The sequence below is a fragment of the Myodes glareolus genome, chromosome 11 (genome assembly GCF_982192425.1).
Source record: "Myodes glareolus chromosome 11, mMyoGla1.1, whole genome shotgun sequence".
In the NCBI taxonomy this organism is placed as follows: domain Eukaryota; kingdom Metazoa; phylum Chordata; class Mammalia; order Rodentia; family Cricetidae; genus Myodes; species Myodes glareolus.
The window spans coordinates 46176637-46192720 of NC_142036.1; the positions used below are offsets into that span (position 1 = coordinate 46176637).

The 16084-nt window shown below is 49.0% G+C and overlaps 1 protein-coding gene across 1 annotated transcript; it reads left to right on the top strand.

Annotated features, from left to right (window-relative positions):
• The first annotated feature begins 9663 nt into the window (after window positions 1-9663).
• On the top strand, window positions 9664-14936 carry Zfp36l1 (ZFP36 like 1 zinc finger CCCH-type). The gene is made up of 2 exons (XM_087911699.1): window positions 9664-9874; window positions 12182-14936. The coding sequence occupies exons 1-2, from the start codon at window positions 9818-9820 to the stop codon at window positions 13139-13141; spliced, it is 1017 nt and encodes a 338-aa protein (XP_087767825.1). The 5' UTR covers window positions 9664-9817; the 3' UTR covers window positions 13142-14936.
• The last annotated feature ends 1148 nt before the right edge of the window (window positions 14937-16084 follow it).

Here is a 16084-nt window from a genome sequence, read left to right on the forward strand (position 1 = left end):
CAGGAAGGCTGGACTCTAAGTGCTTGGCAGCTTAAACAGTCGACTGTGGGCGGGGCCTCGGTGGACCTGTGTGGGTATTTATTGTCGGATTATCGTTTGAGATGTTTGGAAGATATTCAGCCAAGTCCCCTGTCCTCTGTCAGGTAGGGAAGTAAGCTGGCTAAGTCAACAAAAGACGACAACCTGATCTCCACTTTTCCCTAGTGAGTGCTTAGGAAGGGCCTACTATGTGCTGGGCACTCTGCAAGCACTAGGGACTGAGTTAAGAGCTGAGAAAGCCTCTTTCATGGCACATACATCTTGCTGGGAGGGGAGATGTTAAAATATTAAATGACTAAAGACAACTAGCAAGGAACATCATACTTAATGCAGGAAGATGGAAGTTTTCTTCCTAGGACTAGGAACAAGGTGAGGGCATCCTTACCACACCTGTTCAACATCAACAAAGACCTGGAAAGGAAGACATTATCTTTATTTGCACATAACATGGGTATCTATGTTAAAAACAAAATAAAATCACAACAAAAATCTCCTGAGGAATCTACCAAAAAGCTCCTCATGTAACTGGAGTGATTTTTATAAGCTCATGGAAGACAAGACACAAAGATCAACTCTATTTCTATAACATAGTAATAAACGACTGGAAACAGATTGAATTTAATTACAAGAGTTCAAAAAAATGAGAATTATTAGGTACAAAGCTAACAACAACAACAAAACCCAATAACATCTCTATACTAAAAGCCATAGAACTCTACTAATTGTCATGTGGTACAGACTTGCTATCCTAGAACTCAGAAAGTATTGGAAGAGCATTGCTTTGAATCCCAGGAAAGGAAACCCAAACATTCAAACACTGATGAAATCAAGTGTGTGTGAGGGTAGCTTGGCGGCAGTGTGTTTGGCACGCTGGGTTCAATCCCCAGCAACCTGCTCCTCCTCCATCTCTCTCCAGTGAAAATACACACGCCACATTCATAGTTAGGAGGCCTTACAAGTTATTTTTTTGTTTGATGTGTATTATTCTAGGGGTTGAGCCCGTGACCCTGTGTATTGAAGTGTGGCAGTTTGTAGGAGAAGTGTTCTCCAGAGCTCACATATGTGAATACTTGGTCTCAGGCTGATGGTGCTATTTTTGGAGGTTATAGAACTTTTAGGATATGTTCCTTGCTAGAGAAAGTATGCCACTGGGTGTGAGCTCTGAGAGTCTATAGCCTTGCCTCCCTCCCCTGCTTCAGTTCACACTCTCAGTTTCATGTTCACGTATGAGGAAATGTGACCAGCCAGTTTTATGCTCCGGGTTGTCTGCTGCCATAATTCCCCCACCATCATGGACTCTTCCTCTGTAACCATACGCCAAAATAAAGCCTCTCTTTCCTAAGTTGTCTGGTCATGGTATTTACCACTGCAGCAGAAGGTGACTAAGTCAGCAAGTGGACAATCTACCATTAAACCACACCCTCATTTCCCAGCAGGACATTTTGCATAGATAAAAAAAATGATTCTGAAATCTATATAAGAAGGCAAAGGAATAAAGGATAAAATAATTAAAAAATAAGAAAATATTGGGAGAAATCATCATTGATTTTAAGACTTACTATAAAGCTATTATAATTGAGATTGGTAATATACAGACTCATACAAGTTTAGCATCTGAGTTTTTGAAAGATAAGACAATTGCATGGAGAGATTAAACTCTTTATCAACAGTGCTAGGATTGGGCAACCACAGGAAAAACAAAACAAGGAACTTCAACATAAGTCTCATGCCTTTATTTATTTATTTTTATTTTTTGGTTTTTCGAGACAGGATTTCTCTGTAGCTTTAGAGCTGAGCCTGTCCTGGAACTAGCTCTTGTAGACCAGGCTGGCCTCAAACTCACAGATATCTGCCTGCCTCTGCCTCGTGAGTGCTGGGATTAAAGGCGTGCATCACCACTGCCCGGCTTCATGTCTTTTTTTTAAAGACTGATTTATTTTATGTGCATGGTTGTTTTGCCTGCATAGATGTCTGTGTACAAGTGTGTGAAGTGTCTGTAGAGGCCAGAAGAGGGCACTAGAAAGCATGTGGAGGTAGGAGGATATCATATAGTCAGTTTTTCTCCTTCTACCACATGGGTTCTCGGGAATGAACTCAAGTCATTAGACTTGATGGCAGGCATTTACTTGCTGAACCATCTTGCCCACCCAACCCTGGGGGGCGGGGAGGTCTTAGCAGGTATCTCCTACAGACTAGGGGGTCACCAGTAATGCAGTAAACGAAGGATGATGGTTCTCAGGCACCTAGAAAACAAATCGTGAGGGCTGAGGGTGTAGCTCAGTGTAGACTCCCTGGGTTTCATTCCAGCACAGGAAACAGAGAAGGAAAGAAAACAGTAAGCTCGCAGAAGCAAGTCCCCCTTCACTACTGATATTTTCAATGCATGGGGTAAACTCTCCAGTCCAAAGACAAGTCAGCAAAATGGATATGAAAACTCAACTACCTGTCATTTAAAAGGGACTCACTTTAGATCCGAAGGCACAAACAGACTGAATGACAGAGAAAGATCCCTCAGGAGCTAAAGACATGTAAGGCTCTAGGTTCACTCTCTAGCACCAACAAACAAGAGAAAAAGAAGAGAGGGCGACAAACTTAAGCAACTGTAGGTGGAGCTGGGCGGCGGTGGCGCATGCCTTTAATCCCAGCACTCGGGAGGCAGAGGCAGGAGGATCTCTGTGGGTTTGAGGCCAGCCTGGTCTACAAGAGCTAGTTCCAGGACAGGCTCTAAAGCTACAGAGAAACCCTGTCTCGAAAAAACCAAAAAAAAAAAAAAAAAAAAAAAAAAAAAAAAAAAAAAAGAGAGAGAGAGAGAGACAGAGAGAGAGAGACTTTAGGTGGGCTGGTGGCAAGATGGCTGTTTGACAACCTGAGTTCAGTCCTGAAGGTTATCCTCTCTGACCTACATACAGGTGAATCAGTGTCTTATCTGTTAGGCATGCACACCCACACACACCCCCACATTAATATAAATAACAATTTAAAAGTTTCTTGTGTTTGAACAGTTTGAACATAATATCTAGAATATAAAAGGTTTTAGGAGACTAGGACATTATATGTTAATCAAATACTCAAAACAGCGATAAGACAAACATTTGTTAATAACATAATTTAAAAATATACAACTTCTAGAAGAAAGCAGATTTTCTTTTTCTCACCAGAACTGAGGCTTGAACCTATGGCTTCACACCTGTGCCAGGTACAACCTCCGCCACTCACACCTATGCCAGGTCGCCCTCTGCCGCTGAGCGCTATTCCTAGTGCTTCGGTTTTCAGTATTTGAGACAGGGTTTTGCTAAGTTACCCAGGCAGGCCTTGAATTTGATCCCCCTTTTGTATCCTCCATATTAGCTGGACTACAGGCCTGTGTCAGCAGGCCTGGCAAAAACAAGATCTTAATGATTAAGGTTGGCGCGCACCCACCTCTGACATCAAAAGCATGATCCACAAGTGAGAAAACTGATAAATCAGAATTTGCTAAAGTCAAACATTGCGTTTTTTTTCTTTTTTTCTGTGAAAGATACTTTTATAAGGATGAAACGGTAAGGTTCAGGCTTGAGAAAATACTTGCAAATAACACGTTTGACAAAGGAACGCATCTAGAATATATAAAGAGGCTGCAAATACCAACAGAAACAGATGACCCAGTTAAAAATATGCTAAAATCCTGAACAGAGGCTACACAAGAGGCATCTAAACAGACAAAGCGCTGTTTGCTGTGGTTAGCTGTTAGAGAAATGTGAACTGAATCATAACGAAAAGAACAGGCGTGCGGTGACTCAAACCTGTAACCTTAACACTTGGGAGGCTGAGGCAGGAGACGTGCCTTGAGTCTGAAGTCAGCTGGGATTGCTTAGTGAATTTGAGACCAGTCTGGGAGCAGGAAGCCCTTATCTCCATCCAAACCAAAGCAGATGCATGATGGTTTATCACTGTATATCTCCTAGGGTGATTAAAGTGCATTTATAGCCTCAGTAAAGCAACTGGAGACACATACATACACCTGCAAAAGTGTAAAATGCCACTCGGCAAAATGGCTTGGTAGAGCTGGGTGTGGTGGTGCACACCATTAACCCCTGCCTCTGGGAGGTTGAGGCAGGTGGATCTCTGCCAGTTCCAAGACAGCCAGTGATATGTGGAGACTGTCTGAAAATCAAAAGAAAACTCTTGGTAGCTTAAAACTGGATTTTAATGCACAACTACCATACGGCCCTGGAAGTCTCATTTACTTACCCTAGTGAAGAACTGTGCTTACACACAAACGTGTGTATGAATGTTTATTGAAGCTCTGTTTGAAACTCAGAGCTGGAAATAACCCAATGTCCCATAGGTTCTTGGTAGTCAAACCAGTGTATACTCATGCATCAGGATGCTATTTATCAATAACGGAATGAGCGATCAATATATACACATGGATAGATCTCAAAGGCATTATGGTGTGAAATATGTATTGTCTGGCTTTATTGATATGGCGTTCTAGAGGAGACACTATTATTGTGAATGAGAACACAACAGCGGTTGCTAGGGATTAGAGATCGAGCAAGGTGTGACCACAAAGGGACAACACCAAGTTGGATTTGGAGGGGCGGTAGCGCCGCTGGGGATCTGACGGTGCTAGCCACTTCATGGCTCTATCTTCCCACAAATATGTTCTTTGGCATATACATAAAATAAAAATCAACTTTACTGTATGCTAAAAAGACAAGGGGCTGGAGAGATGGCTCAGCAGTTAAGAGCACTTAACTGCTCTTGCCGAGGTTCTGAGTTCAATTCCCAGCACCCACACAGTGGCTCACAACCATCTGTAATGGGGCAGATTCCTTGTGTACTTGAAGACAGACCACTCATGTACATAAAATACACGAATAAATAAATCTTTTTAAAAAAAGTAACCCAAAGTTAGAAGAACTGCGAACTATCAGACTAAAGCTACTCAAGGAAGCAGACATTCCGTGAGCACGTACACAGAAGACAGACTCTTTGTCTTGGTGAAGTAGGTGTGCAGCCAAGAATGTTTCCCACAGGAAGAGATGGCTGAGCTAGAAACTTTCTTAAAAAAAAAAAAAAAAAGCCGGGCGGTGGTGGTGCACGCCTTCAATCCTAGCACTCGGGAGGCAAAGGCAGGTGGATCTTTGTGGGTTTGAGGCCAGACTAGTCCATTAAGAGCTAGTTCCAGGACAGGCTCCAAAGCTACAGAGAAACCCTGTCTCAAAAAACAAAAACAAACAAATAAATAAAAAAGTAAGCAGGTGTGGTGGTAGGCAGTAGGACTTCTGTGAGTGTGTTGAAGCCAGGTCTACAATAGTAAGTTCCAGGACAGCCAGAACTACGTGGAAAAATCCCCGTCTAAAAAAAGTGGTGGCGTATGCCTTTAATCCCAGCACTTGGGAGGCAGAGGCAGGCGCATCTCTGTGAGTTCAAGACCAGTCTGGTCTACAAGAGTTAGTTTCAGGACAGGCTTCAAAGCCACAGAGAAACACTGTCTTGAAAAACCAATAATAATAAATAAATAAATAAATAAATAAATAAATAAAGTAAGAAATTCTTGGGCCAATGAGTTCAGACAGGATTTGCATGTGCAAAGGCCCGGGGGTAGGAGGAAGAGGACTTACTTTCCTTAAAAAAGACCACAAGAGAATGCCCTGGAGATGTGAAAGTGTTAGTAAAAGCCAAAGTCTGCAGGTTAGGCTGGACCAGGCATATTTTGTTCAATTGTTCTTCTCAGGCCCAGGCTAGGGCGTACAACCAAGGGAACTACCCAGTAATTCTGAAACAATTAACCTAAGAATGGAGGTTTAAATATCCCACTTAGGAACTAGCAAGGCTTTCTCTCTGCCAGACCGGGTTGGACTCAGTAGTTCTGGCTGGAGGTGTCGTCATCTTTTCTTAAGGGCACAGACCCCAGGCCATGCCGCATTCACAGTAGGATCTGGACTGCCTCAGGGACTCTGCCTGCTTCTGGGGCCGTTACAACTGAGTGGTGGTCACTAAGTGCTTTGAGGTACTTTAGGACTTGGAGACCTCTATTCTAAGACACCTCCTCCCCCATCTAGTGTTTGCTGAAATACTTGTGGCAATAATCAGAATATTCGGTAGAGTTACACAAGAGGTTCCCATGCCACAACCTAACCCACTTTAGTCTTCCCCAGGTTCACCTGAGCACACAGTCTGAGGCCAGCCTAGGTAAAACAGCAAGACCTTGTGTCAACAAGAAAACAAATCGCAGCTAGAAATGGGCAGAATCGAGATGTGAATCCTGAACAGCTCAACGTCTGTATCTTGGACCCACGGGGGTGGGGGTGGGGATGCAGATTCCTGGGCCCACCCCAGAGGCTCTGAATCACTGTACCTGGCAGGGGCCACAAACCTGACAGGTACTCCAGGTGGCTTCACTAGGCCAGATCTCCCTTTACACTTTATCCCAGGGACATCGAGGCTACACACCCAGCACTCAGGTAGCAAAGGGCCGGGAAGGGGTCAGATTTCAATCCGGAGATTTTGGGAGATTTCGCAAGTGACCTGAAGCATGGAAGGAAGTGCAGCCCCTCTAGGCGCTGAGAGGCGTCGCTTGGCGCCGCTGACCGGTCCAACCGTCTGGGGGTCCGCAACCCCGCGCCGCAGCTCCCCCCTCAGCAAAGGTGGACGGGTTCGCCCCAGGCGAGGCGGACGTACACAGCCTCCGTATCTCTGTGCCTCCGAGGACTTTCACTCTCCCCGGTCTCCAGACCTCGCGGCCCCGCCCCCACCCCGAGTCAAAATACCTGCGCGGCCCGGGCGCGCGAACCGGAAGTCGGCGGCAGAGCGGCGCCCCCCCACCCCCCGAGCGGAAGCGGCGGCGCAGGTGGAGGCGGCGGCCAGGGAGGCCAGGCGCGCGAGAAGCGTGGACTCGCGTCCCTGGAGCCTCGCGGCCGGGTTGGGACTGGCTCAGTACCTGCCGCCCACCCGCGGGTCGCACCGGCCTCCGCTGAGCGGGCCGGGCGTCCCAGGCGCAGGTCAGCGAAGGGTTAAGGAACGCGCTCCCCCCCCCCCGCCTCTCTCCCTCCCCCCACTTGGAAAGTCCCCTAAATGACGTTGCAACCCGACAATTAGAAAAAAAGAGTTTAATTATAGAGACGGGCTCTGGGAGCAGGAACAAACCCGGGCGGTCGGCGGGGCGGGTAAACAACCCGGGAGCGCGCCGCCCGCGGAGGGGAACGGGGGAGGGGAGGCCCAGGGGAGCTGGGAAGGCGCAGGAAATTCGAGGAATCGTTTTTTTCTTTGAGAGAGAGAAAGAGAAAACAACAACAACAAACAAATCAACAAGATTATTTAGGCAGCTCGGGGTGCCCCAAGCCCGGTCCTCCGCCTCTGAGGGACAACACTATCCCAGGAGGCCGCCCTACCCCGGCCTCGGTCCCCCTCCAGCAGAGCTTCGCAAACACTGGGTAGTTTAGACCAGCCCGGGCGGGTGGTGCGGAATGAGAAGTCGACATAGCTTCACATCAGGACTTAGGCTAACCTTGTGGTTTTAACGCACCCAGCTCTGTCCCGAAATCTGGAACTCATTACCTCATCACCGAGAAACTGCACGAAATCCGCGCACACACACCAACCCCCTTAGAGCTGGGGAGGGGAACGAGCAAACATCCCTTTAAAAAGAAACCTACACATCCGAATGATTTAAATTAAGGTGGATGGAAGTTATTTCCCTTCCCGGCGCTTGCCAGATTTCAAGAAAAGATGAAAAATGGGAGCGGGGGAGGGAAGCAACCGGCGGCTGGACAGCAGCAAGCAGAAAAAGTCAGGAGCAGCAGCCGGGTTAAAAATGGGGGCCAGCAACTCAAACTGTTGGAGACGAGTCAAGCAGAGACCCCGCAGGGAATTACGTTAGGTTCGTGGGCTGCAGCAAAACTCGTGTGTTTTCACAAAATTGAAAAAAAAGAACTGGTTTCTAAAATAGTTGCTATTTGGAAGATTTCCCTGGGTTTGCCCAGAGGTTGGCGATAAATAAATGCAGGGTTTTTTTTTTTTTCTTTTAATGTGCGTGTGTGTAAGGAGTGGTGCGGCTCAGGCTCGAACGCTCTGCTCCGCCCGCTCCGTCCTTTCCAGAGAAACGTACTCGTAATGGGGTGACCTAATTACATCGCAATGGAACTCGCTCGTAGCCACTCGGCGCACCGAGTTTCATAACAGACCCGGCGGCCTCGAGTGCTGGGAAGAAACGTGCGAGGCCCGGACGGCGCGGCCCGCGATTTCCGCCCGGGTCTCCACTCCAGCACGCGAGCGGGTGCGGGTGGGAGGCAGCCAAACCTAATAGTAAATAAATACATACTCGCGGTTTTTAAGGGCGGAATAATTCATTTAAGGCCATTGGGTTCCGTGGGGTCCCACTCCTTGGCACCCCCAAACAGGGCACAGTGGCAAGCCATATGTTCCGTTCGCGTGGGGGCGGGAGAGCAGCAAGAAGTTACAAGTGTCGCTTCCTCCACCTCTACCTTCCTTCTTACCCAAGTAACTTTTTTTTCTTGTTTTTAACATTTGGGGATGTGTGGAGGAGGTAAGCCCAGATTCAAAGCGCGCGTGGAAAGTGACTCGTTGCTCTTTTATTTTTGTGAGCCGGATGAAGAGGCGCCCATGAAAGTCTGGGTTTTTCTGTGGTAAGTTTAAAGATCGGATGTGTGAACGAAGTGCCCCATCTAGGTCTGTTTAAACGAGATCTGCTCAGGCAGTGGTCTTTTTCGAAATGTCCCCTCACCGGACCGGGAGAGCGCCGGCTGCCAGCCCAGCACGCGTGTGCACGCGCGCTGCGCGCTAAATCTTGCTGCGCTCGCCCCCGCCAGGCCAGACTCTCCCGAAGGAAAAAAAGTTTTCCTGATCGCCCCTACTCCTCCGCACCCTGGTGGGAAACAAACATAGAACTCCTGACTCGGACATTTGGGGTGCTCTGAATGCCTAAACTTCTCGCCCAGCTCGCTTTGCGGTGGGCAGCCGGGTGTGGACAGGGAAGTCAGGGAAAGGTAAGTCGTGCGGACACTTGGAGAAGTTTCAAGGGACACCAACTCAAGATGGAAACCGCAGCCCTGCCCGCGCAGGACTAGCTTCAGCTCCAGCTAGCAAATTAAAAAAAAAAGAGAGAAAGTCGAGCCCGCCTTCCTGCCCGACCAAAACACACACACACACACAGACACACCACACCACACCACCATTCCCCCCCCCCCAACCAAACAACACAACAACCAGAACTCCGAAGGGGGTGGAATGAGTGATGTCACAGAGCCGGACAGCGAGGCTGACAAAGGGTGAGCGCCCCTCCCCCTCGGCCCCGCCCAGCCCCAGGGAGGGGCGCTCCCCCCCCCCCCATCGCTGGGGAGCGGAGCCCGCGGACTCGAAACTTTTCCTCTTTAAGAAAAAAAAGTTGTGCGCCGCTCCGAGTGGTTCTTTTTTTTTCCGCCTTCTTTCCTCGTCTCCCCCTCCCCCTTCTTCCTTTTGAAAGTTTCTTTCCTCCCCCTTTACCCCTCCCTCCCGCTTGACCGCATGGCTGATTCAACCTCAGTGTCAATCAACTTTTTTTTCCGCCTCCTCTTCTTCATTTAAATAAGTTTAAAGCTCCTCCCCCCACCCTCAACTCACCAAATCTTATAAATTGGGCTTTGCGCGCCGCAGCCCGGGAGTCAGAAAGGCGAGGGGCGCCGGGAGCAGGCGTGTGGGACTCCAGACCGGAGAGCCGGAGGCTGCGCCTTCCCCGCACCGGGACCTTCACGACACACCAGAGACTATTCCTTGCCCCGTGCGAACGCCCACGATGACCACCACCCTCGTGTCTGCCACCATCTTCGACTTGAGCGAAGTTTTATGCAAGGTAAAGTAGGGCGGAGCTTTTGCTTTTCGAAAGTTTCTCTTGTGTTTGAAAGAAACCCTAAAAGTTCGATTCTGGGAAAACGGCATAGAGCGAGTGACGGGATTTCACTGTTTGCGTTTCCCTCCATGATGAAGGAATTTGGCCATGCCCTCCCTACTTAGTTCCACGTCCCAGGTGGAGTTCTATGTGAATTTGGGAGCACCGTTCTGGGTGACTGCTCAAGTTTGCGGGGCAAGGGCTGACCTGGGGGTGCGAAAGAGTGGCTAGGATTGGGACAAACTTTAAAGGATTCATTCCTGCATGGTGTACCACGGGAGCTGGGGTTCGGTGGGCTCGCGGTGTGCGCTCTGGGTTTCCGTGCCTGCTGGAGGAGTTCGAGTCTCCCCGACAACTTTGCTCCCTGTGGCGTAGGGGGTCTCTAGGAAAAATGAAGTCTCAGAACGGTATTTGTTTGGGAGAATTTCCCTCTCTGCCTTGGAGAACTTAAGAGATATGCGGCAAGGAAAAAAGGGCCGATTTAAAGTTTAAGATGTAGGCAAGGCGAGTTTGTAGTGGAGCTTGTGCCCGCCCCAGCTGAGCTAGGCTTCCTCTGCGAGAGCGCTGCTTGATCACGCAGCAAACTTTTGGCCGAAAGTAGCTGCTTACCTGTGTTGTGAGGCACTGTGGCTCGTTGATTAAGGAATAGGGGAACAAAATGTTGCCAGAACTCAAGTTCCCGCCAGTTAGGATTTAATAGGGCCTCCTTAAATGGGGGTAGTTTACTAGTCGGGTTTTCGACCAAAAAAAAGTTTTAAAACCTGCGTGTTCCAGGAGTACGGTTGAAATGTACAACTCCATGGATGTTGCTAATTTTTCCCCCCACTCTACTTCTCCCAACCCCCCAGTTTGAAAGGATGAAGCTGCTAGGCTACTTTTAATTGCTGAACTGTTTTTGCCTTCCCTTAAACACGTCGGGTCATGTTGCTCCCTTCCTAGCTTGCTGCTCCTGTCGGTGCAGCTGCCAAGGCCCCGGGGCTGCAGGGTTGGGGCGCAGGGGCGTGCTGGAGCTGAACAGCAACATCAAAAAACTTTCAGCTTCTTTTCCCCCCTTCCCTGCGTTTTCTCAAGTCCTTTCGCCCTGGCGGCTGCCCGAGCTCCTGCCTGAGCTCCTGGGCAACTCCATCCTTCTCGTCCTGGCTGCCCGCTCTTTGATCTATTTCTCTTTCTTTTGCCCCCTCCCCCCGCAGGACTTTTTTAAATGAACCTCATTGTTGGGAACCGGCTCTCCACTGGGTTCCTGTAATCCGCTCGGTGGGGTGGTAGCGGTTACAGGGTTACTGATTCCCGATCCCCCGCTGCTGATCCTAAGGGACTAACTTTAGAATTTGCACAATGACACCCACATGTGTCAGGGGCCTGGAGATAACTTTCAAGTCTCCCACCCCCAACTATTTCTAAATCTTGGGTAGTTTGAGCAGGTGACTTAGGGCTTGTGGCAGCTCTGTCCCTGCTCGAGCCCCCCCTCCCCCCATTGACTGCGAGGTGTATGTGGGGAGGGGCGGGGAGCTAGCGCTTTCTTTCCCATCTGCAGCTTTGGTTCAAGATTAAACACTGGTGCTCTTATCCAGACCGCTCTTGCAGCCTGGAGACCAAGTGCAAAGGCATCTTCCCAGTGAAGGGAGTGGGGGAATGGGGGGGGGGGAGAAATCCCTCTCCGGGGTGCTCTTCCGGAAGCTATGAGCTTGGGGAGCCGTGCATATCCCTCTCCCCATATCCCAGACTAAGCTCTTCCCCAAGAAAGAGAGAAAAAAAGCACAGTTTAAAAACCTGTTGCCAAAGGAAGGGTACACTTGTGGAAGAGGAAGTGGAGAGTTTGGGGACAGATTGTGGGGGAGGGGGCTAGCAGGGATTGATGGGGAGGATTTGGCTCATGTTTTGTTTTCTCCCAGGGGCTTACCTGGTTCTGTTAGGGGGAGGGAAATTAGAGAGGACTGCCTTGTGTGAAATATTCTGAGTTGAGGAATGTATAAACAGGACTTGGAGTTTAGAGGGGAAAAAATAGCTTTAGGGACATGGGGATATAAAGCAATCTACATATCAGGGGTCAGCATGGAGCAGGATGCGTACATAATTTCTTTTTCATACAGGGCAGGATTTTTGTGGTTTCTCACGAGCAGTGCCAAAATAAACCCAGGTGGCTCCTTTTAGAGAGGGACAGACTGGCCTATCTGATGAAGGGGTGCTGTCCTTTGTGGACACCATGCCCTGGCCTCGTGGGTGTCCTCGGTCACTCACCGGTCCTTTTCCCTCCCCTCCCCTCCCCTCCAGGGTAACAAGATGCTCAACTACAGCACTCCCAGTGCTGGGGGCTGCCTGCTGGACAGGAAGGCAGTGGGCACCCCTGCTGGCGGGGGCTTCCCTCGGAGGCACTCGGTCACTCTGCCCAGCTCCAAGTTCCATCAGAACCAACTTCTCAGCAGCCTTAAGGGCGAGCCGGCCCCGTCCCTGAGCTCCCGCGACAGCCGCTTTCGAGACCGCTCTTTCTCTGAAGGGGGCGAGCGGCTTCTGCCCGCCCAGAAGCAGCCTGGGAGCGGCCAGGTCAACTCCAGCCGCTACAAGACGGAGCTCTGCCGCCCCTTCGAAGAAAACGGTGCCTGTAAGTACGGGGACAAGTGCCAGTTCGCGCACGGCATCCACGAGCTCCGCAGCCTGACCCGCCACCCCAAGTACAAGACGGAGCTTTGCCGCACCTTCCACACGATCGGCTTTTGCCCGTATGGGCCCCGCTGCCACTTCATTCACAACGCCGAGGAGCGCCGCGCCCTGGCCGGGGGCCGGGACCTCTCCGCTGACCGTCCCCGCCTCCAGCATAGCTTTAGCTTTGCTGGGTTTCCCAGTGCCGCTGCCACCGCCGCTGCCACGGGGCTGCTGGACAGCCCCACGTCTATCACCCCACCCCCCATCCTGAGCGCGGATGACCTCCTGGGCTCACCTACCCTGCCCGACGGCACCAATAACCCCTTCGCCTTTTCCAGCCAGGAGCTGGCGAGCCTCTTTGCTCCTAGCATGGGGCTACCCGGGGGAGGCTCCCCCACCACCTTCCTCTTCCGGCCCATGTCCGAGTCCCCTCACATGTTTGACTCTCCCCCCAGCCCTCAGGATTCTCTCTCGGACCAGGAGGGCTACCTGAGCAGCTCCAGCAGCAGCCACAGTGGCTCAGATTCCCCTACCTTGGACAACTCAAGACGCCTGCCCATTTTCAGCAGACTCTCCATCTCAGATGACTAAGTCAGGGTAGGGAGGGACACCCTGCCTCCTTCACCTCTCCACCCTGCACCCCATCCCAAGCCTTCACCTCCCCATCCCCTTACTTCCCCTCAATCCCTACATTGATACATTTAAGCTCAGCCCCTTCCCCAGAACCTTGGTATGTCGCCCCCACCCCCACCTCCAACAACATAAGGACAAGTCAATTTGTTGGTAGCTTCTTCTGGCTTGAATCCCCCTCCCTCCATTTCATAGCCCACTTAACCACGCATAACAGAGTCCCATATTTGTCAGTAGATGCCTTTTTTCGGCTTAAGCCTTAAGTGCCAAATCACAAAAGAAAAGCAGTAACCGTTTACAGAAGCAACTTAGTGCCTTGTTATCTAACTTTGTCACTGTGACTACATTACCTCTTCAACGCCAGGGGGCACCCGTGGGCCTCCCAGAGCCTCTGCCCGTGGGGTTGGGGGGTGACCCGCAACCAGCAGCTCCCCCAGCTGGCGACCCAAGCGCACCTTCCTTTCAGTCTCCCGCACACTTCCTCTTCCTTGTAGTTACCCGCCTCCTTCAGAGAATAGTTGCTGGACTTGGGGTTTGGGGGAAACCTATTTTGACACTCAAAACCTTTTTCTTCCCAGCCCAAACCCCTGTTGACTAATCTTGCCCGGGTTTGTGTAGGTCTTCAGGGAGGAAGGTTGAACCAGTTGGACGAAGGTTTTGATATAAGTGGGACTTTGTGATTTAATTTTTTTCTTTTTTTTTTAAGTGGGGAGGAAGGGGATGGACTATGAGAGACTTGATTTTGGTGCTAAAGTTCCCCAATTCATATGTGACATCTTAAAAATGACGACAAAATGAGAGAAAAGCTAAAAAAAAAAAAAAACCAAACTGTAAGGGGTGAGCAGTTAATGGTATTCATTCCACATACGATATCTGTGTAAAACGATTTCCTGTAGAAGTAGCTTTAATGGATTTTGCTCTAGAATACCTTAGGTCTACCTTAGAGCCCTCACGCCATGCTTTTTTCCCTGGGGTTAAACTTCATCTAACTTTCAGAAATTGGAGAGCAAAAATTTTGCTTGTCACTGCACATCAATATAAAAAAGCTTATTTAACTTATCAAAACGTATTTATTGCCAAACTATGCTTTTTTTGTTAATTTTGTTCATATTTATCGGGATGACAAATCCATAGAATATATTCTTTTATGTTAAATTATGATCTTCATATTAATCTTAAAATTTTGTGACGTGTCTTTCCTTTTTTCCACAGTTTTAATATATTATTCTTCAACAACATTTTTGTAACTTTACACTTTTTTTGGTTATTTTATTTTAAAAAAATGAAAAATTAATTTAAAAAAATGCAAAAAACTGTTGGATTATTTATTTTAGAAATTCTCCCCTTTGTGTTGGACTGCAAATTGAGTTTCTTCTCCTTAGGCCTTTCACAGGTAGGACTGAGAATGTATGCTCAAGCTCTGTGACTACAGAAGGAAGCCACCTTTTATGTATAGCTTCTAAAAGGGAAAACAGAAAAGAGAGAACCCCTTTGACTTCACGTGCCCATCTCAAGACATTCCGCGCGCTCGCAGATTTCGAGGTTCTGGATTCCAGGTTGGAGTTTTCCAATGCTAACATAAACAACTGGCGCACACACATAAAGATGAATGTAATTATTATTCCTCTTGCTGGTCACTACCGTCGCTTCCTATTTCTCTTTCTTTGTGTGAATTTATTTAAAAGAAAAAAAAACTTTTTGTAACGACTATTTGCAGTTTAAAAAAAATCAATAAACCCCGTTTTTCAAGAAATAATTGTCTAGAGTCTCTTCCCGTGTGTGTGTGTGTGTGTGTGTGTGTGTGTGTGTGTGTGTGTGTGTGTGTGTGTCTGACCCTCACTGGAGAGCAGCACAGTGGTTGGTCTTTCATCCTTAAAAGCTACCGCCCAGAGCTCTGGGTGTGGATGCTGGAAGTTCACTCAACCTGGGTGGGGTGGAGATTTTTGTTTTGTATTTTTTTGTTTTTTTCTTTTTACAAAGAAGCCTGTGGTGAGCGAGTCCAGGGTAACCTTGCTCACCTGGGTGGCCTTGGCTACTTTGGGAGCTGTAATCCAGGTACATCCAGTTTCCTCACGTGGTCTTTGGGGGAGGGTGGTCAGGGAGCTACTGGTGAAGGGGGTGTAACCCATGCCACACTGGCAGGCCTGAATTGGGTGCTCTTGTAGGCATTAACCAAGGTCCTAACTTCTCGGTACCTCCCTGAAGGGGTGTGGGAAAGGGCAGTCTGCACCTGGACTCGACTAGACGGCGGTAAAGGGAAGATGGGGTTCTCACCACTGTAGTAGCTGTACCTCGGGTGTCGTGGAAAATAGGTGGTAGGGTCTCCTTGGTTAGAAGTCCATCCAGGCCTGTTGTAGGGGTGCACACGGGATTTGCCGAATAAGATAGAGCAGGAGGATCGTGAGATCCAGCCGGGATCAGGTAGCTCCTGGAAAGAGATGCTTAACTTGTGAGAAAGGAGTTGGGCTTTTGTAAAGATCAGACCTGGGAGAACTGAGTCTTGGGTGGGCAGAGATGACATTTCAGTCACTGGCTCCTCGCAGTTAGTAAGTTTTGAGGGTTGAATGGTCTCCACCTTCACTCCACTGGCCTCCATACGTAGATCTGCCGTAGACACTGTCCAGTACTGAATGAACTACCAGTAACTGGACATTTCCCCTTCCCAGAAGGTGTTACTCAATGTTAGGGTTGTGCAGTAGAAATACCAGGCCTGTTTCCTTTCCCAGGACAGTGGCTGATGGTACAAGGACAAAGGCCTTGAGCCTGGCATCTGAGTGAAACCAGGCCTCTTAGTTCTTAAGAGAGGCATTGAGGTTGTGTGTGTGTGTGTGTGTGTGTGTGTGTGTGTGTGTGTTTGTAAGCATGCTTTTGGGTGGGTAGTGATCTTCCATTTTGACTGAAAGT

Excerpts from the sequence above, each read along its gene's own strand:
- Zfp36l1 (XM_087911699.1), top strand. The coding sequence starts at position 9,818 with ATGACCACCACCCTCGTGTCTGCCACCATCTTCGACTTGAGCGAAGTT. Across the intron at positions 9,875-12,181 it reads TGAGCGAAGTTTTATGCAAG|GGTAACAAGATGCTCAACTA; the intron begins GTAAAGTAGGGC and ends CCTCCCCTCCAG.